General features: G+C 42.5%; 1 protein-coding gene across 1 annotated transcript; it reads left to right on the top strand.

Moving 5' to 3' along the window:
• The first annotated feature begins 1,860 nt into the window (after positions 1 to 1,860).
• On the top strand, positions 1,861 to 18,168 carry PRPF38A (pre-mRNA processing factor 38A). The gene is made up of 10 exons (XM_082266631.1): positions 1,861 to 2,027; positions 6,575 to 6,734; positions 9,027 to 9,148; positions 12,967 to 13,052; positions 14,765 to 14,872; positions 15,059 to 15,168; positions 15,869 to 15,895; positions 16,438 to 16,538; positions 17,360 to 17,408; positions 18,088 to 18,168. The coding sequence occupies exons 1-10, from the start codon at positions 1,898 to 1,900 to the stop codon at positions 18,128 to 18,130; spliced, it is 936 nt and encodes a 311-aa protein (XP_082122757.1). The 5' UTR covers positions 1,861 to 1,897; the 3' UTR covers positions 18,131 to 18,168.
• The last annotated feature ends 4,640 nt before the right edge of the window (positions 18,169 to 22,808 follow it).

Genomic DNA, 22,808 nt, shown 5'->3' with positions numbered 1-22,808 from the left:
GATGGTGTTCTATCAGATTGTGTAATGGAAGTGAGGTTCCAACCAAAAAATACTTACTGCGCATGCGCTATGTGTTCCAAACACTTCATGATCTGATGGGTAGCTGTAATCTGAGAGAACACCCATGCAAGACATCTTAGGCTCCGTTCACATGTGAGCGTATGGATCGCGGGCAGAACCGCCGCGGTTCCGCCCGCGATCCAGAGATTATTGCAAATCGCGGGACGCCTAGCATTGCCCGTTGATTTGCAATAGCCCCCCAAACGCCGAGTGATGTTGCCGCGATTTCCGCCTGCCGAATCGCGGCAACATCGCGCAAACAAAATCGCGGGACGCAATACGCTCCAAAGAAGCTCTTGTACTTCTTTGGATCGTATTGCGTCCCGCGATTTTGTTTGTGCGATGTTGCCGCGATTTCCGCCTGCCGAATCGCGGCAACATCGCGCAAACAAAATCGCGGGACGCAATACGCTCCAAAGAAGCTCTTGTACTTCTTTGGATCGTATTGCGTCCCGCGATTTTGTTTGTGCGATGTTGCCGCGATTCGGCAGGCGGAAATCGCGGCAACATCGCTCGGCGTTTGGGGGGCTATTGCAAATCAACGGGCAACGCTAGGCGTCCCGCGATTTGCAATAAATCTTCGGATCGCGGGCGGAACCGCGGCGGTTCTGCCCGCGATCCATATGCTCACATGTGAATGGAGCCTTACTACACCCAACTATGTCTTGAATTTCAGAGTAAATTTTAGCAATAAAGTGCGCGTATATAAAAAAAAATATAGTATACGGATATCTGTGATCCTGTTTGGATGTTTTAGTTTGAAAGCATAAAGGTTTAGCGCTGAGCAGTGCGGGGTGAACCAATATGGCCTCCGCCACGTTCCTACTAATGCCGGCCATCTTCTTTCAAAATGTAACATCAAAACAGCATCACAGATGTCAGTATATTATATTTATTGATATACGCTCACTTTATTGCTAAAATTACTCTGAAATTCAAGACATAGCTTGGTGTAGTAAGATGTCCGCATGGGTGTGGGTATCAGATTACCGCTACCTGTCATGGAACTCATGCTGGAACGCATAGCGCATGCGCAATAGGTGTTTTTTGTCGGAACGTCTTTCCTGTTTCACAATCTGGTAGGTAGGCGTAATCTGATAGAAGAATGGCAAGGAACAAAAATCCCACTTGACTATCCAAAATGGGAAAAAAAGTTTTGCATTCAGTGCTACTTTAATATGCAAAAACACAAATTATATATATATATTATATATATATATACACACACACACACAAACATGGCCAAGTGCCAGGATGAGGGGTGATTTAGCCTCACAGGTAAGTAGAAGGGGTACACTATCTACAGAAGGGAGACCATATGAGGGGCAGCCATTGTTATCCTCTCCTGACAATGCTACCTGCCTGGCAGTCATGTTGGTCCAATGTCACCACCACATTCTGAGGCTGGGTTTTGGAAGGCACATGTAGAACAAGGGCTCAGACTGTCCAACCCTGCATGTTATATTATATATACAAATGTAAATGTGCAACTGCTCAGAACTAATATTGAATTGGCACTTTTGGTGTAAATCAGGGATCCCTGGCAAGTATGGCTCCAGCAAACTTCTTCCCCAAGTGAGCACAGCCCAGAAGCTGAGCCAAATGCATGCAACTGGGACTTGTGTTCCATAATACACAGCACGTCTCCCCATATAGAGACCCCACCGATGTCATCTCACCCGGCCTGCTCTGCCCCCCAGCGATCTTCTCCTCCTCCTCTGCCAGCTCACTGCATGATAGATTTTCCCGCCACCAAAGTGAACGTCATGTGCGGAAGCGGCGTCGGCGCTGCTCAATGACGTCACGCGGCCGGCGCCGGAAGCTGGCTCCTTAGAAGATGGCGAATCGGACGGTGAAAGACGCTCACAGTGTACATGGCACAAACCCGCAGTACCTGGTGGAGAAAATCATTAGGACCCGGATATATGAGTCTAAGTACTGGAAGGAGGAGTGCTTCGGCCTCACTGGTGAGTAGAAGGGACACACCATACGGTATGCCTATATAGGCGGACAGTATGGGGGAAGGGGGCAGTCATTACTGGCCTCTGTGGAATATGGAACTCGCCTGGCTGTTATAGTGACCCAGTGGCTGTGCTACATTCAGAGTCCCTGACCTGGAAGAGATGTATAGACCAGCAGCACGGAGTCTTCGGGTACGCAGGTTGTTCCCACTCAGCGACTCCATGGATTAGAATACACAGATAGCCAGGCCGCTGGTATTTTCAGAAGGAGGTCAGGCGCTGGTTACATTTAGTTTTTCTTTGCTGGTTTCCTTTTGGGACTCTTTCGTGTGTTGTCCATTAAAGGAGAACTCCAGGTATGAATATTTTATACAGAGTACATTGGTCCAGCTTGGAACAATATAACTATATGTGTGTGTGTGTGTGTGTATATATATATATATCTATCGTACCTGGCTGATGCTGGAAATCATTGCAGTAGACACCACTGTGCCAGTGATCTCCGCTAACCTCTGGGCCCCATGACTGAAGAGCGACCTCTTGTGTTCAGGATGCAAATGGCTTGAGCGGCTGACCTGTTGTATCCTGAACACAGGAGGCCGGTGTTCTGTGAGAATTACCTACCCCGTGAGAATAACCTACCCTCGTCACTACCGGCCAGAAACAGCTGAGCAGTGCGCATGCTCACAGCCCCGAATACCTAATGGAACAGCTGAGGAGCTGACTAGTGCGCATGCGTACTAATATGAAAAGATCACGGTGTCCGTGAAAAAAACCTACCCACGCGGCGGTTACATTAAAACCGCTGTGCTTGCAATATGAGTCATCTCCGCTCCTGTCCCTGTCACTCCCCTGATCTTGGCTAGTAAATATAAAAGCGGCTCTTGGCTCCGTGATTTATCTTCTCATACATCCGCCGCCCCTTTTATATTTACTAGCCCAGATCAGGGAAGTGAGAGGCATAGGAGTGTAGATGACTCGTATTGCAGCACAGCTGTTTTAATGTAACCGCTCGCGTTACACACACTGCCGTGGACCAGAAGTGACGAGGGTAGGTTTTTCTCACGGAACACCGGTCGTTCACTCAGCATGGGTGCAATTCAGAGCATGCTTTACAGTGTTTCCTTGATTGGACGAGGAGGAGAGGCGGGGTGGTGACATCACGCTTTCCACCTCGTGCAGCCAGAGAATGCTCTGCAGAGTGTTTCTCTGGATGAGATTGAGAGTTGTGAGAGTGACATCACACTTTCCACCTTGTGCAGCCAAATAATTATTTGCAGTGTTTTCCTGATTGGACACAGTGGGGTGATGACATCATGCTTTCCACCTCGTGCAGCCAGGAAATGCTTTGCAGAGTGTTTCTCTGATTGGATGAGGTTGAGAGGTGGGATAGTGACATCTTCCCACCTTTTGCTGCCAGAGAATGTTTTGCATTTGAAAATGGAAAGCCTTAAATAATGGGGGGTAAACAACGTGTTCTAGATTCAGGCAAAATCTTAAAACCTCTTATGCACCTTCCTGACTGATCTGTGGCTGCTGCCTCCCTCTGACAATCCCTTCTCTGGCTTCCCCAACCCATTGTAAAAAGGAATAAAATTAAAACTACTAACCACAACCTACAAAGCCATCTTCTACATCTTCCCCAGCTACATCAACAACCTCATCTGCAGATATCGCCCAGATCGTTCTCTCTGCTCCACCCAAAACATCTTGCTCTTTAGCACCCTCATTACCTCCTGCCATGCTCGCCTCTTGGACATTTACAGAACCTCTCCTATCCTCTGGAACTCCCTACCCCAATACGTCTAGTCAGCTTCTACCTTGTCCGCCTTTAGAGCCTGTTCACACTGGATTGCAGTGTCGGTAAGCCGTGCTTCCGCGCGGCTTTCTTCACTGCATTCCAATCGCACTGTCGGGATCAGTGCAAAGTTGATGACACCCCAAATGCAGGTCGCTAACCCCACACTGGATCACATGGTACAAAAGCACCATTCGATCTACTTGTCCTGTGTTTAAAAAAAAAAAAAATTGTGCATGCACTACTTTTGGTGCATTGCGATTTCAGCCTATTTAAAATGAATGGGCTGAAATTGCAGTGCACAGAACTGCATGGCAATTGCACAGTGTTCTGTGTGATTTACATGCAGTTCCTAGTGTGAGTGTGGCCAATGTGGTGGATGTGTGCGATCCTTGAAAACTAATTTAGTTAGGTAAGCCTACCCCCACCTCAAATATAGTAGAAAACACCTGCAACTATTCCCGAGGTGGTGAGAGGCCCATGCACTGACCTGTAATGTCCTCTCAGCATTCAAGCAAACCTATAGATAAAGGAAAGCTGGCGGCTCGATCTTCCCCAATGAATACCTTTATTAATCCAGCCTACCCCACCTCCACCTGGAAAAAATAAAATAAATTGTACTTGAGTCACCTCCATTAGATCATCACCTGCAGCTATTACCTTTTGTACCACCTCCCACTCTCTTTGGATTGTAAGCTCCATGAGCAGGGCCTTCTATTCCTTTTGTATTGAACTGCGTTGTAATTGTATTTTCCTCCCTTATATTGTAAAGCGATGCGCAAACTGTTGGCACTATATAAATCTTGTATCATGATAATATTAAAACCATTAGTTTATTGAAGAATTTACAACACTTCATCAGTGCAGGCAAGGCTTTGGTTGGCATTGAATGAAACAATCCTTTTCAGCCTTCAACTAAAAAAGCGATTTAATCCAGAAAGTCAATGAAATAATAAAAAAAAAAAAAAAAAAAAAAAAAGAATGCATGTGTGGCCAGCAGTATGTATAGATTGTATTTTCTGAGTGTGTGGATGTCGTACAGAGACTAGATTGTAAGCACTAAAGCCCCGTACACACGTAGCGATTGTCGGCCGTAAATATTCAGCCGCCAAACGATCGGCCGATTGTCGGCTTGTTAGTATGATGCTTCCGACAACCGACATCGATATTTTCGGTCGAACAGAATCTGGCATGCAGACTTTAAATTTTTTGTTGGCCGACACCAGAACGGCCGATTGTTCGCCAGTCAGTACAGAATTCGGCCGACAGACAGCAGATTAGCAAGACTGGGCTTTCTCAGAAAAGGGAAAACACACGGAAAGTTAACCATCACATGACATCACTTCTGCAGTCGGCTGTTGGCCAACAAAATTGTGCAGTCTTTAGCACTTTTCAGCCGACAGGACAGCCCTGGACAAAAGACGGCCGACATTCGGTACGTGTGTACGGGGCTTTAGGGCTGGTTCACATGTGTTACTGTTGAACTCTATATAATGTGCTTTTTCTTGAAAGTCCACCAGTGATGCAGCAAGCAAGATATTGCACCTCACAAAATCACAGGTGTTAGAGGGCAGAGACTGATGTGACTTGCTCTAAGTAGTACATTGTATAAATATGAATAGCATTTAAAAAGACCTTTACTTCTAAAGTAGAAATAAAAGGAGAGGGAGAGAGGGGTGCAGAGCAGCCACATAGTGCAGAATGTCACTGTATTCTATAGACTAATAAAAAATATAAAGATATGGACACACAAGTGAAGGAGAGTGAGAGCCATGTCACATTGGGAGGAAAGTCCTAGCCATGGAAGGAAGGAAGGATCAGCAAGACCGGCTCAGTTCTTGTGGGAAGAGGGAACACCGCTACCGAGGGAGACGCTGAAGCTTCCGGTTGTGTAGACTCTATACAGGATCACAGCTTGTGACTCTTCCTGCTTGTGTCCAGCAGTTAGGAATGGTAATGGTAAAGATTTCCGCACTAAATGGGATGAATATAAAAATGATAGTGTATAGTGATCAATAAGAAAGCAGCACACATAGGACTCATAGAAAAAATCCCAAAGATTGGAATATGTGTAGCGCTACACATATTCCAATCTTTGCATCAGTTAGGATTGATAGGATACGTGTTTTGGGAAACTGGACATCCCCTTCATCAGTCACTCTTTAAAGTAGAATTCCAAAATAAACCTAATTAATCCTAAAAATGGCCCCTCCTAACACCTAGACGACTAACCTGTGTAATAAATACATTTTTCTTACACAGGTTTGTCACAATAGGTGTTGGTGGGGGGGGGGCATGTTTAAGACTATTTAGGTTTCAGCTGAACTTCTTGTTTAAGTTGCACATTCCAACCCCCACTTTGCAATAAAAATTATAGAAACATTTTTATTGTTTATCCTTGTTAATATTTTTGTATGTCCCATCCACCAGCTGCCATTCTTGCGGAGGCTCCTCCTGGAATATCTCTATCTTGTATCCCAGATGGCTGCATGAGACACAGAGTAGTCTGGGGCTGGTGGCCTGAACTGAATGAGGTAGCAAAGCTCTTGACATCATAGAGCAGGACCCGAGCAGTTGCACCTGAGCAGCAGTTCACAGCAGGACAAGACTGGATCTGCTGGTTAGGTGATTTTCTGAATTCAGTACAGCCCAGCATAAGAGGTGAAGGGGATATAGAAAGCAAAAAAGCTAGGAAAGGGAAAATTGAGTTCCTCTTTAAGAATGCATTTGACCTTCCTGTTTTATTTTCTTACAGCGGAACTGGTGGTTGATAAGGCCATGGAGTTGAAGTTTATTGGAGGAGTTTTTGGAGGGAACATCAAACCAACTCCATTTCTCTGTCTGGCACTAAAAATGCTGCAGATTCAGCCAGAGAAAGACATCATTGTGGAGTTTATAAAGAACGAAGACTTCAAGTGAGTTGTTTTTCCTAAACCTTGCATATTTGTTTTATCCGAAAATTGAAAAATATGTATCCTAGTCTGCATTTGGCAAGCAAAATACATAGGCACCTTTAATGCAGGGACTATTCTCACATATTGGTTTTTAAAGCATTGATTTGTGTCATGGCAGGATATCATTTTAGGTGATCAGTAATAGCAAAAATAAAGTTGAGGGTGTGCAGCATTCAGGATACATGGAAGGGCGTGCAGCATTCAGGATACATGGAAGGGTGTGCAGCATTCAGGATACATGGAAGGGTGTGCAGCATTCAGGATACATGGAAGGGTGTGCAGCATTCAGGATACATGGAAGGGTGTGCAGCATTCAGGATACATGGAAGGGTGTGCAGCATTCGGGATACATGGAAGGGTGTGCAGCAGTCGGGATACATGGAAGGGTGTGCAGCAGTCGGGATACATGGAAGGGTGTGCAGCAGTCGGGATACATGGAAGGGTGTGCAGCAGTCGGGATACATGGAAGGGTGTGCAGCAGTCGGGATACATGGAAGGGTGTGCAGCAGTCGGGATACATGGAAGGGTGTGCAGCAGTCGGGATACATGGAAGGGTGTGCAGCAGTCGGGATACATGGAAGGGTGTGCAGCAGTCGGGATACATGCTTTATTTTTCTCAGTCTAGAAAACAGGTGCCAAACCTCACTAGTTGATTTTGGAGAGCACTGTCTTTAGGTTTCTGCTTTACTTTCCATATATTCGCACCCATAATTTTTATATAGTAAGCTTCATTACTTTAAAAAATATCTATAGGACTGAAAGATTTAGTGAGAGCCAAGAAAAAAGAAAACTGTATCAATACTTTCTGTAATTTTCCTTTCCTGGTGCCAGTCCATGGCAGCATACCAGTGATAAACCACTAAATTTCCTCAATGGCACATATCATTTATCTGATCTACTTATCGGAGTAGTTTTTTTGAGGCCCCCTCCTCACTATTGGCTTTTTAATTTATGGTTTGTTATAGTGGGAGCCCCTATTGCTTCAGGGTGGGTGGAAACCGGAGCAAGAAGATGGTGGGAAATTTCTGCTGGAATCCACATAAGAAGCAGAACAAAAGGAAAAACTTGTTCTTTTTTATTTTGGATAAAGTAAAGCACTGATATAACCCCAATGGGTTTTGTTATATTTGCCCATTTGGGACACATTGGGGAGATTTCTCTTCACTTTCTGCCCGATAGCCAAAACGGGAAGCACTTCCAAAGTTAGAGAAGCCCATTGGAAGTCTTCCCCTCTGCTACTGTTCTGGAACCAACCCAAAAGTTGGGATTTTCTTTCATTTTCAATAACGGTAAAGGGGACAAATGGAGTGGATAAATCTCCCTAACAAGGCCACAGGAAGCTGTAAAAACCTCATAAAATCCATCCAACACCAGTCCCTTTAGCTTCCTTTGTATTGGGAGAGAACATAATGGTGACACCATCAACACCCAGTAGAAGAGATGGCCATTAATCAACCAGTCAACCTCAGGATTTTAACCAGGTCATTTTACAAGAGCAATGTACAAATGTGCAGAGTAAACCATTGGTGGTGTTTGTATATTTCTCTTGCAAAAGGACGTCATTCAAATCTTGGTTGACTGGCCCTCTTCTCCTAGGAGTAAAAACCTGTAACATGTTTTAATCCCTTTCCACTCTATCCAAAACAGAAAAAATTGCCTTTAACAGAAACTGTATTTTTCAGATAAAAGGTCAGGTTATGAACCGTATATTCCCCCCCCCCCCCCCCAATGTGTTATATTCTTTGGGTCTAATCCTACATGAGTAATATCCCACTTTTATTTTGGTTATAACTCCAGTTTAATGTTATGCAAAGTTAATATTTTATTGTATCTGTTGTACACCTGGCTGTGGAGCAGATTGCACAAGAGTTCTGTGCGTCTTTGGCTTCATTTTAGGTCGGAATCCAGCCAAAAATGTGTTTGAGGCTGGGTTCACACTGCAGATAGATGCAGCTGACAGCAGGGGTCTGGTGCATCAGACCCCTGCTGTCAGCTGCATCTATCTGCAGTGTAAACCCAGCCTCAAACAAAATTGGCCCATGTTATATGTACATATCATTTTATTGAAAAGAAAATAGACAATTTAATGAAACCCCTAGCAAAAACAGTCAAAGTTTACTTTGACTGTTTACTTAAGTTTTCATTTACTATGTGGATGGTAAGTCCACTAATCTCAGATTGTTGCTGAGCTTTACATTGCCTTATTGATTATGCCTTCATTCTGCATTTATGTACTCCTTCCATTCTTGGCAGGTATGTCCGTGCACTGGGTGCTCTGTACATGCGACTGACGGGGACTGCGACTGACTGCTACAAATATCTTGAGCCCCTCTATAATGACTATCGGAAAATCAAAGTTCAGAACAGGGATGGAGGTAATTTGTGTAGGATGTACTCAAAGTGTGTTCACACCTGCAGCAATTGCTGCAAATTTCTTCACAGCATCAGAGGAATGTTTTTCTCAAATCAAAAGAAGTTGATGAGAGGATACAAAAAAAGATCTTTCTACAAGCGTGCAAGTTTTCAGAAGCCCTGAGTGTGCCTGTAGCCTCCCACTGCAGTAGGGATTGGCTGTAGCTGTGAAAGCCTTTATTAAACATTTGACATAACTTCTTATAATGAATGGAACCTCTGAAGTTTAGGCAAAAACTAAAGGTTTTTTAATTTCATGAAGGCTCCTTGCTGCTGCAGATTGATATGGGCATCTGTTATTAGGCAGGCTATAAAATTGGATTTAAGCGGTCAGGTGACCTCCTGATACGGAAGCAATGCAGTCTGTGCTGGGTAGTGTGATAGAGCAGAGGGACGGAGACCGGGCACACAGACATATGCTGTGAGAGTCTATATATGGTGGATCGTGTTGTCATATTAGAGACCATTTACGTCATATGAGTGGAGAGCTGGAGTGTGACGTGTCCAAGCTTGACTGACTACTTTTGACCAAGTAGTCAATTTTTGGGGTTATGGTCAGTGTGAACCTTTTTCATTCGGTAGCGGATCCTTCCCAACACCTTTCCTGTGTGGATTTGCACTTTTGTGGACTTTTCCCTTAAAGATGTTTCTCAATACATTTTGGACTTTGTCTTAAGCGCTGTACTTATGTGTTATTATAAAATTTTGAATGTGGAGACTTTGACTGCTGCCAGTGCAGAAGTCTCACCCTTAAAGTGAGAGGTGCAAAGAAAGGCTTGGATAATTTTTGTGAACATGTTTCATGTTACCCCCCTTAGGGTGGTCATATTCACAATATCCCTCCCTCTTACGCCTTACCTGAATCTCGGGGGTTCTTTTCCCTGTAGTCTTGAAGTGAATTTAAATTAGCCACACCCAGGTGTATCAATTATTCAAATGGATCTGTGAATGCAAAGACTGCAAGTCTCATATGTCCACTGTCAGAGGAAATCCTAGATTTCAAAGGTGCATTAGTGCAGGGGTGTCGCTGCACTTGTAGTTCTTTGTTAACTTTGTAGAAATCCATAACAATAGGTCTGTAACTCTGTACAGTTTTGGAACTGGTTGCAATGCTCTGCAGGTTCCAATGCAAACATTAAAAAAAAAAAAAAAAAAAAATAGCCCAACTCTGGGCTATTTTTTTTTTCTCCTAATTAAAAAAAAAATCCAAAGGTGTCGATAAAATTTGCAGGTCTTCTTGCAATGCTCACTGCATCTCTGACAGTTTCCTCCCACAGTAATTATTTTTTACCCAGCATCATTTACCAGGAAGACATAGGACATAAAGTGCAGGGTGTCATGGACCCACCCTCAGAGCAGCACTGGGTGCCTGCACTCACAGTTTAATGGTACAAAGAGTAGGTTTTCAGAGAAGGTAAAATGTATTTCTTTAATCATCTAGCCCATCATCAGCCTGCTTTATATTTACACCAATGTACTGCATCTTCCATTTTTGATATTGATTGCAAAATCTCAGTCCCCCTCTGGGTAACAGAGACTTAGATATAGATGGGCTGTTTGAGTGGCTCCAAAGTAAAGTGGGGGTGGTTCTGCCACTTCCAGTGCCACTGCTGAGAGTATTACAGGGCAGAGGTTTCCCCAGTGTCATGACTACATCACATCTTCCCATCTAGAGCCTCTGTAGTGTTTCTTCCTCCTCAGCCAGCATCTTTTATTTGCGATTACATGTCAAAACGACACTACCAAGTCATGGCACCTCCAATAAGTGTGGTCCCCAACTCTAAACGGAGTATCCAACTGCAGGACTTGTATAGCAATGCACAGAGAGCAGGCTCACCTAGAGTCAGGCTCATCCTCAATTCTTTCGCTTCTGATCATGTTGCTCTAACAGGCGTCACTAGAATGGGAGCCCTTCCTGCTGGCTTACAATCGCAAACGGACAGAAAGTTGATGCTGACAGACCGGTTATGCCCCATACACACGTGCAGATTATCTGCAGACTTTTGTCTGCAGACTTACCTTTTCTATGTAGTGCAAGGGCCTGCCGGATTGCATACAAATTGAAAGTGTTTAGGTTTGACCTCATATTATATGGTTTTGGTAAGTCTGCAGACAAAAGTCTGCAGATAATCTGCACGTGTGTATGGGGCATTAGTGTGCTGGGAGCGCAGTGTGCGTGCTTTCCTGGTAACGCAACCCTGGACCTCCCCGGACATGTATGTGCACCTGCCCTGCTGCATATATGCATCACAGTGGCAGGTAGAGGTTGAAGGTAGTAAAAAAATGAAAAATTAAACCGTGCTCACACTTTTGCAAAATGAAATTGTAATTATATACAGTATGCTCCACTCAACCTCCAGATCTAATTGACTCCTACACAAAGTCAAAACACATGCTTGTTGTAACATACAGATCCAAAGCTGGGGAAGGATGCCACACTAATGCCATGAACCATACTTGATCAATCAGAGAAATTGTCAAGGGTGCCGCTGTCTGCCTCCTGATTCCATATCACAATGGCCTGATATTACTCTCCTGCGGTTGCATGCTTTGACTTTCTTGTGTAAGCAAGGAGTCAGTACGATCGGTGAGTGTGGTATATGTTGATTGACACATGGTGGAGTGGAGCAAATATTGTTACAATTTCGTTTTGGACGTGGGAGATCTGGAACACTAAACAAGTTTTGTTGTTGGATTTTTGTGGACATTTCTGTTAAATTTTCATAAATGTGAGTGCGGTTTCCTTTTTTTTTTTTTTTTTTTTTTTTTTTTTCTGTTGTAACATTAGTTGTCTGACAGCAGCTGCACAATTCCTTTGAAATATCATCCAAATATATATATATATATATATATATATATATATATATATATATATATATATATATATATATATTATAATTTTTTTTTTTTTTTTTTTTACAAGTGCAGGTTTTATTTATTTATTTTTTTCAGAGGTTGAAGGTACATTCAAAAGCCCAGGCATCGCCTTTACAAGGCAGCTGAAGACTTCCAGTGTGTGTCTGCACCAGATTGAAAATGACAAATATGGCAATTGTTCTAATCTGAAAACTAGCAAAATGGGAAAGTGCATGTAGGAAGGGCAAAGTACAAAAGGAGTCCCTGGCACACTTTCACGCTAGCCAGGAAAAAAAAAATCGAAAACGAATCTGTTTACCTGCTTGGGACCCCTTATTTGTACTGTTTATGTATTGTCTTGCCCAGGCACACCCTTCTTATTTTGCTAGTTTTAACCTGGTTAGAGTGGTTGCCCTAACTTGCTTCATTCTGGTACCTTGACTACTGTATTAAAGGAGAAGTTCACTTTTACAAAAAAATAAAATGCAGGTTTTTTTTTTATTATTCGCGTACAGGCAAGCAGATAAATTGACAGAATCAATGAACTACCATTGAGAACTACAAGCAATTCATTGAGAACTAAAAGCCAACATTCGCAAAGGATGTCGGGACTTTTAGTACATTCAAACACCAAACTCTGTGTATGGATGACGTGGCTGTGTGGGCTGCGCTGATTAAAAAAAAAAAATGACAGTACCGGGAACTTCTCCCCATACTACTGTCACAGAGGGGGGGGGGGGATCTGGCAGAGGCTGCAGCATTGGGAACATGTTAGATGTTACATCCTAACAGCGGATGTAACATGTTCCTAAAGGTGAACTCATCCTTTAAGGCCGATGTTTATATAGCGCCTTGTGCATGTTATCTGAGCACTGCATTGTGAAACTTTAATAATTCATAAATTAATGAAATTTTTGTCTTTTAGACTTTGAATTGATGCACGTAGATGAATTCATAGACCAGCTTCTCCATACTGAACGCGTCTGTGACGTCATATTACCTCGGTTACAGGTAAGATTTAGCTTTCTCACATCTGTCAGCATGAACCCAGCTCTCTTCTGATGAAACAATGTCGGCCAACAGTTTTCTGCTCCTCCTTTTTACTGTCCAGTCACAGGTTGGGGAGGAACAATATATTTTACTGTTAGTTTTGCTTAACTGCAGCAGAGAAAATTCAGGTATCCTGTCCTGTCAGACTAGGCTGTAATGTGTGGCAAAGCTATGTAAATCTTGGGACTGGATGAACAGAAATACACATTTTTTTCTAGGTAAAACACCTATTTGTATGTCATCTGTGTATGCAATTGTTTGCCTACAGTTCAGTTGAAGGATAATGTTTGCTTTTGTTTGTTTTTCCCTATAAAAAAAATCACCTGCTGGTGAGATTAGATACTTATTTTTTTTAACTGGATTTGTGTCTGTCAAACATTTGACAAGTTGAAAATGAAGATGGTTCTGTCATAATACATAGGTCTGTCATATTGCATATGTCTGTCTTATTACATACAAGAGCCCAGTCAAAGAAGGGTTAAAATGTGTGGTGAAATGAAAATGTAAATGGTGCCCAATAGTGGTACACTGAAATGGAAAATTCTGGATGCTTTTGGCCGAAAATTGAAACCAAAATAGACAGTTTTTTAAAACCAATTATAAATAATTGTATTTATATTTGACTTTTTAATCAATATATTAAATTTAAATGAATATGAATTTATTTTTGGCCGCTACCGACACCTTTTTGCCCGATAGGCCGCTTTCTTACAGAGCAGTTTTTGAAGCACTTTTACATTGCAAAAAAAAAAAAATGTAGAAAAACGCATCCCTTTTAAATGTCCTCACACTGGTGCCCATTGTGCTTCTTTTTCTGTGTTAAAAATCCTGCTTACTGCATTTTTGGTGCATATTTGATCAGTTATAAACCAAAAAAGCACCTTCCCATTGAAATGTATTAAAAACACATAAAAAACACCCATGTTGCGTTTTTGATGCAGTTTTTGAATCATCTGACCTATGAAAAACACCCCACAAATGCGGCAAAATCGCACACGATTTTCGCCTGCTATTATCGGCACTTTTTTTTTTTTTCTTTTTATTGGCAAAGCACCAATAACCCTATTTTCGGCGGCTGATATATCGGTGCATCCCTAGTGCCTAAGGTGTGTATTTACACCTTAATCCTCTGCCCCTAGACTGAAGCTGGCCATTCATGGATCAAAAGTTGGCCAGTTCAGCAGGGACTGGCTGCATTTAAATCCATGTGTGACCACTGCTGGTATTCTGCATTGATCAGCTCTTCAGGCAAAAGGCTGCAGCACTGATCATTGTACTTTTGATAGCGGGGAAGTCTCCCTGCTGTCATAATAAAAATACACATCATGAAGGATTTCCCCATCCACCACGAATGTGTGGATGAGAAAATTTGGGTTTGGTTGTTGTTGTTTTTTTTATTTATTATTTTTATACGACCTGCTTGTTAAACAAAAATACACTGATTCATGTGTGGCCAGCCTAAACATATAAATAACCCTTGCAGTTGGGTTTTTTTTTTTTTTTTTTTTTTTTTTTTACATTTTCGTGGAGTTTTTAGCTTAAAAAAAAAAAAAAAATCCTAGCTTCTTTAATTTTATGTATGTAGTGTACCTTTTAAGTGAGAAGTGCCGGTAAACCTCCTTCCTAATTTAGACTTTTTGTGATTTTGTTTTTTTTTTTTTTTTGAATGTCAGAAACGCTATGTGCTTGAAGAGACTGAACAGTTAGACCCTCGTGTTAGCGCTTTGGAAGAAGACATGGATGATGTGGAATCTAGCGAAGAAGAGGATGACGATGATAAGGTTAACTTTTTTAAGATCTGATAGAGCAATACATTTCACATACAGTGTGATATCTGCAGTGTTCTAATCCATCCAGAAGATGTGCTATAGACTAAGGCGAATAAAGTTTAATATATTGTGCATGTCATCCTCCAAGGATAAATTCTACCAGCTTGTGTACTGACATGTATTTATTATGTGCCACAGGGCAGAGCTCCCTCTCCAGATCATCACAGGCGAAGTTACCGGGATCTGGACAGACCACGTAGATCCCCTTCACCTCGCTACCGGAGGAGCCGCAGCCGCTCACCTAGAAGGTAGGATAACCATAGCAGAGGGGGGTCTTTAATGAGTAACGGTACTCTGAAAGCTATGCCCAAAAAGAGCAGACTGAGGGCAAAGGACTTGTCACCAGGATTGCATGTAGTCTCTCTGCCGCTGATCATTTACCCATTACTAACTTATGCTTTGATCTGCACTGTTTGTGTAAAAGCGGCCATCTTGGTGGAGGCAGAGCTTTACTTTTGTCCGCCTCCGCCAGGAGAACAGTGAGCTGCACAATAGTAGTATCACCAAATCTCCAGAGCCTAGCAGTTGGAGGCAGCAGTGCCTGTGATCTCACAGTCCCAGGCACCCTCACATACCAGGATGTACACTGCTATTTTTCACTTGAGTAGCAAAGTTTACTATAGCGATTTCCAGTTTCTAGAGGGATCTCACAGGTATGGTATATGCATATCCGGATGGACCAATGTAAATATATAAAAGAAAAAATTTGCATACCTTGAATTCTTTACATATAATTTTTGTTTAGTTTATTAAAAATCTGCTTCAGTCACTCACAGAACTTGCCTATATTGTAACATTGTGAAACTCTGAACTGTGTTGCATGGAACATTTTACTGTACTAACCTTAGCAATTTTAGATATTGCAACTAGTGCTTATCTGATGCACCCATGTTCACATTTTAATGTTTTATTGAAATTCCTCACTGAACTATATTTTTTTTGTTTCAGGCGTAGCCGCTCACCCAAGAGAAGGAGGTAAGTGTCTAAAAAAAAAAAAAAAAATTACTATGTTGCTTACCAGAAAAAGGGCATTTGGGGTTGGGCTGTTATTTAGCAGGTAAATGAATGGATATTCAAAGCATCACATAGCCTCTGCTGAAGCAAAGTGCCTACAGGTGGACAGTAGTGTTTTGACCTCCTAGATCTCCTGTGAAGTGCACCAGGAGCGATTTCACTGGAGTACATAATACACACATGTGACTTCAGGCAGTGCTTCCAGGGAAATGCAAGCCAATAACATGTACATGATACTCGGAACTCCTTTCTGCTTCTGGTAAAGCTTATTTTTATGTATTTCCCAGGGAGCTTCTCCCTCTCTTTCCTCTTGTAGCATGTTTGTTATTGGGTTAAGAAAAACTCAATAGAACTGAGTTAAAGGGTTCTAATACTTGCCCAAAGCTCCACTATGTCAGTTAACAAACAATCCTGATGGCAAAAATAGGCACAATATGGTACACATTTTATTTATTTTTTTTCTCTGTAAGGAATTTTAAGACATTTTTCCTTTGTACCCACAGTCCTTCACCTCCACGCCGGGAAAGGCATAGGAGCAAAAGTCCAAGGAGACACCGGAGCAGATCAAGAGAACGACGTCACAGGTCCAAATCCAAGTCTCCAGGTAATTTATTTTTTTATGGCACAATAAAAACTGTTCATTCAATCCTGCGTTGGAGGAGGGTAAGATGGAGAAACTGAGAACTAGAGAGGAAGTTCCCTAGCTACTTCTTTATAGATGATCTAAAAATAACCAGTAATATTCCTAAAAAAAAAAACCTTGATTATATAACCTGATGGTAGCTCTGTAGTGCAATCCTATAAACACATCTATATTCGAGTTGACGTATGATAAATGTATGACGCTCATGTGTTGCTTTACCATACACTTTTTTTACCTTGCAGCTTATGAACCGAGGGAAAAAAAAGGCAATTAAAAAAACAAGTGACAGCATAGAACCCCGTTAAAGTGTCTCAATAAACTTGCAAAGATTAGTGGGGTGGTGTAGAACACGTTGCAACCAAATCCAATTTCAGTGTACTGAAGTCTGAGTTGGCTATTGTGCATGCCATCAGTTCACACATTCTTGTTGGTCTCTGCATTGCTTCATTGTATTAGAAGGCTGAGGCTGGGTTCACACCTAAAGCGGAAGTGGCTCACAGCAGGGGTCCGGTGCATCTCTGTTCTCCATTTCAGGGACAAATCTGGCCCGAATTTTTGCCTGAATTTGGGTTTTCTGAAATGGAGCCAAAGCCACGCAGGACCCCTGTGCAATCTGCTCCTTAGCCACCACGGAGATGTGTGACCAGTTCCATTGAGAGCCGGTCACAATCTCCTGTCATGCAAATTGGATGCATTAAAAAACTCCACGTCCAATTCGCACTAGTTTGAACCCAGCCTGAAGGAGGTTTGGAAATACTGCTAATTAACGTTTATATCAACAGGTCACCACAGAAGTCACAGACACAGAAGCCATTCTAAGTCGCCAGAGAGGTAATTGCTCTTGATATTAACTGTTCTATCTCTGTTCTATTAACCCTGTAATTTATAAAAATGTAAAGTTACACACAAGCACGTAAAACCACCGCTCAAAACAAACTTTTGTGGTCTCCCCCACATATTCGCTTGTATGCATGTAAAGACATATTAGGGCGCCTATCCATGAAATCGTCGGTTGCAATACACATGTGACATATCGCTGGAGTGAGAGCAAGAATTTGAGCACCAGACCACCTCTGTAATGCTAAACTGATGCCCTGTAGAGGCTTTTAAAGCATCGCCTATAGAATATATAGGATACCGAAGTTTATTGAAACTTCACGGGCACACGCAAATTTAAGGTTTGGGCATGTTTAGAATCTATTCACTTGGTGCAACCTCCCCTTGTATGTTTTACCAAGACATTGGGTAATTTATTGCATTTTTTTGTGCCCTAAAATTAACTTTAGTGTATTATAGAAATTTTGTGTTTTCTTAGACCTTTTTGTGGTAATATTGTGTGATATAAAAAATTGGAACCACTACTGTTCTCTTGGGTGTCTGCTTTCAGAAAATATAAAATGTTTTGGGGGGTTTATTCAGGCCTAAAATGATTTTTTAAACATGCAAAAAAAAAAAAAAAAAAAACAGCTGTGTGTAAGACTATTTTATTTATTTTCTATTTTCTTTCTAGGTCAAAGAAGAGTCATAAAAAGAGCAGACGTGGCAATGAATGAGCAGAGACCGTTTTTGTTTAAATATTCAGGATTTTTGTACATAATCATACAGTCCTTTCATTTACTCGATACACCACATGACATCCTCCTTTTAGTCATCAGCTTCCTAAGAATTTTTTTTAATAAAGCTAATAAACTACATGTGGTGTTGGAATATCATTGCAGTAATGGAATACTACTTTGGGTTAACAATGTGTATCTAAACTCAAGAAAAAAAATAGTAATATATTGCATCTTGGATGTGTTTAGTGTACTAGCTTTTTTTTTTTTTTTTTTTTTCTTTCCTCTTGGGCAAAAAAACAGATAAATACCGTATTTATCAGCGTATAATACGCACCTTAATTTTAAGAGGGAAGTTTCAGGAAAAAAAACTTAAATTTTAAATATAGACCTTTGAAGCAAATGAAGGGTCAGTACCCACCAATGCAGCCTGCTCAGTGCCCATCTGCAGCCTCGCCATTGCCCACCAATGCAGCATGATCAGTGCCGGATTACACAGAGCCAGGATCTTATGTTTACTTGGCGCTCACAGTCCCGCCTCCTGGAACAGCTCCTATGATACAGAACACTGGTCAGCCTGTCAGTGCTCAGACCATACACCGCACATTGCATCAAGCTGGTTTGCATGGCTGCTATCCCAGAAGGAAGCCTCTTCTAAAGTTGATTAACAAGAAAGCCTGCAAACAGTTTGCTGAAGACAAGCATACTAAGGACATGGATTACTGTAACCATGTCCTGTGATCTGATGAGACCAAGATAAACTTACTTGGTTCAGATGGTGTCAAGCGTGTGTGGCGGCAACCAGGTGAGGAAAACAAAGACAAGTGTATCTTGCCTACAGTCAAGCATGGTGGTGGGAGTGTCATGGTCTGGGGCTGCCTGAGTGCTGCCGTCACTGGGGAGCTACAGTTCATTGAGGGAACCATGAATGCCAACATGTACTGTGTCATACTGAAGCAGAGCATGATCCCCCTCCCTTCGGAGGCTGGGCCGCTGAGCAGTATTCCAACAGAACGACTCCAAAAACACCCTTAAGATCACCACTGCCTTGCTAAAGAAGCTGAGGGTAAAGGTGATGGACCGGCCAAGGATGTCTCCAGACCTAAACCCTATTGAGCCTCTGTGGGGCATCCTCAAATGGAAGGTGCAGGAGCACAAGCTCTCGAACATCCATCAGCTCCGTGATGTCGTCATGGAGGAGTGGAAGAGGACTCTAGTGGCAACCTGTAAAGCTCTGGTGAATTCCATGCCCAAGAGGGTTAAGGCAGTGCTGGAAAATAGTGGTGGGCACACAAAATATTGACACTTTGTGCCCAATTTGGACATTTTGACTTAGGCGTATACTCACTTTTGTAGCTAGCGGTTTAGACATTAATGGCTGTGTGTTGAGTTATTTTGAGGCGACAGCAAATTTACACTGTTATACAAGCTGTACACTCACTACTTTACATTATAGCAAAGTGTTATTTCTTCAGCATTGTCACATGAAAAGATATAATAAAATATTGCCAAAAATGTGAGGGGTGTACTCACTTTTGTGAGATACTGTACATGCGGCAGTTTTGCAACAGTTGTCTATTTACATTGTTACATAGTAGGTGAGGTTGAATAAAGACAATAGTCCATCCAGTTCAACCTGTGTAGGTGTGTGTGGCCGTAATCATCTCTCGTACCCCTGAATGTTCTGATCCTTGAGATGTACATCTAAGAGTCTTTTGAAAGCCACCATACTTCCCGCAGAAACCACCTCTTGTGGTAGAGAATTCCACAATCTTGTAGCCCTAACAGTAAAGAACCCCCCACGTTGCCTGAGGTTAAAAAGCTTCTCCTCTAATCGCATTGTATGCCCTCGAGTCCTCATGCAATCCCTTCTACTGAATAGCTTTTTTTCTCTGCTGAGATCACCATTGAGAGATTTATAAATAGCTATCATGTCCCCTCTCAGGCGTCTCTTTTCCAGGGAGAATAAATCAAGCGATTGCAGACACTCTTCATAATTAAGGTCCTCCAATCCCCTAATTAGTTTAGTTGCCCTTCTCTGGACTCTCTCCAGCTCCAACACATCCCTCCTGAGGACTGGCGACCAGAACTGGACAGAATACTCCAGATGTGGTCGGACCAGAGTTTTATAAAGTGGAAGGATTATAGTCTTATCTCTGGAATATGCAAAATTATGCATGCTAATATTCTGCCGGCTTTGGCAGCTGCCGCTTGACATTGCATGCTATTGCTTAGTCTATCCTCTACCAAGACTCCCAGATCTTTCTCCATTTTTGATTCCCCCCCCCCCCCCTAAAGTGTATTGTGCTTTTATGTTTTTAGCCCCTAAGTGCAAAACCTTACACTTCTCCACATTAAACCTCATTTGCCATGTCGTTGCCCACTCTGTTATTTTGTCCAGGTCATTCTGTAGGATATCTGCTCCATGCTGTGCAATTATTGCCCTGCCCAATTTTGTGTCATCTGCAAAAACTGATATAGAACTACTGATCCCAGGACTGAGCCTTGGGGGACCCCACTTACCACCTCAGACCAGTCTGAGTATGCATGGTTTATTACCACCCTTTGGACATGCCCTTTAAGCCAGTTCCGTATACAAGAGCAAACCCTGCGGTCGATGCCTACAGACCTTATTTTATAAATTAAGCTCTTGTGGGGAACTGTATCCAACGCCTTGGCGAAATCCAGGTACACCACATCCACTGGTCTCCCCCTATCTAGCTCACCTCTTCGTAGAATGTTAAGAGATTGGTTTGACAAGAACGCCCATTTGTAAACCCGTGCTGATTACTGCTGATGATGTCTTTAGCAAACTCTACGATATAGTCCCTTATCATCCCCTCCAGAAGTTTACATACTATCGATGTCAGACTGACAGGCCTATAATTTCCCGGGACATGCCTCTGCCCTTTTTTGGATATCGGTATCACGTTAGCTTTCCTCCAATCCCCTGGTACATTTCCTGTCATAATACTGTCAGCAAAGATCAGGAACAGTGGTCTAGATATAATCTTACTGAGTTCTTTGAGTACTCTCGGATGTACACCATCCGGGCCTGGTGATTTGTTTGTGTTAATTTTATCCAGCCTTTCCCTGATTTCACCCTCTGTTAGCCATAGCGGCAAGTCCTGTGTATTACTACTAACCATATATAGTCGTGGTCAGTGTACCCCTCCGTTTCCTGTGTAAAGACTGACGAGAAAAAAGCGTTCAGCACGGTTGCTTTTTCAGTGTCCTCTGTAACCATCCTCCCATCATCGTTAATTATGTGTGCTATATGCTCTGCCCTAGTTTTTTTTTTTGCTGTTGATATATTTAAAGAATTTCTTTGGGTTCTTTTTACTATCCTCCGCTATTTTTCTCTCAAAGTTGATTTTAGCCATTTTGATTTAGTATTTACTTTTCTTATTTGCCTCCTTGTATTGCTCGAAAGCCGATACTGTGCCCTCTGATTTATATTTCTTGAAGGCCATTTTTTTCCCCTAATAAGTTTTTTAACATTACAGTTTAGCCAGCCAGGTTTGGCTTTGTTTCTTCTAAATTTATCAAAGCCAATGTCGCACCAGAATTTCACCCATCCAAAGTTGTGTCAGAGTTGCACTCTAAAGTCAATTGGAGTCATAGAAGTGTGAAAGGAGATCTAATCAAATTTGGGGGCCACTTTCACACTGACAGACTGATCAGGTCCGCCTGTCAGTTTGTCAGGCAGACCCAATCGGGCCATCCATAGCACCCACCAGCATCTGATCCGATCCAATCCTATCTGCTAAAGACAGATGGGTGGGGATCTATCTGACCTCCATATAGAGAACAGCGGGTTATGTCTGCTCTGCATAGTGGAGCGGACATGTACCTGTCACCTGCCTACTCAGTGGGGATCAGCCGAGAGATCCCCTGCTGAGCAGATGAATCAGCTGGGTGGAGTCTGCCTCGTCTGAAAAGGGGCCTATAGCATAAATTCACCTTCAGCTCCAAAAATGTATTTCCTTCATAAATCATGCCTAACTAATTGCTGACTATCCTAATGTGCATGGTCATTTTTATGTAAAATTTTCTTACCCCTTTGTTCTGGATAAATCCTCTTCTTAGTTGTTTCATAAAACAACTTCCTAACTTGCACAGTTTGACGGAAATCCCCAAAATTGTCTCTCTTTGGCCAAATGGCATCCATTAAAATCAATTTTGCCCAAACTCCTGTATCTCTTTGAGATCCTACCCATTTCTATCCCAGCTGCACATCTTAAAAACTTTCAGAGTATCCTTTTAAACTTTTTCTGGAACTATAAAAAGCATAGGATTGCTAGGTCAGTCCTATACACCCCCCGTGGACAGGGAGACCTAACGTTTCCGAATGTGGCCAGGTATTACCTGGCAACCCAACTACGCCCTCTGGCCTCCTGGTGCATGCTTTATGCCTACAACTGCTGGACACAGACTGAGAAACTGTGGCTGGCCCCAGTCCACCCAAACTCCATGAAATGGAGCACTGATATCCCACCCAGTACAGATCAGCTACTGGGACCCATGTTACTCCTACACACCGTCTGGCGTTGTGCCAAGGCACTATATCCCCTTACTTCTAAAGCCTCACTGGCAACCTCTATTTTGTTCACGGCCAAGATGCCGGACAGGTTGACCTCGTGAATGTCTCGCCCCTGTAAGGAAAGAGCTCTTTTTC

Source organism: Pelophylax lessonae (assembly GCF_965119305.1).
Source record: "Pelophylax lessonae genome assembly, chromosome: 8".
Lineage (NCBI taxonomy): Eukaryota > Metazoa > Chordata > Amphibia > Anura > Ranidae > Pelophylax > Pelophylax lessonae.
This window is presented reverse-complemented; position numbering and strand designations above follow the sequence as displayed.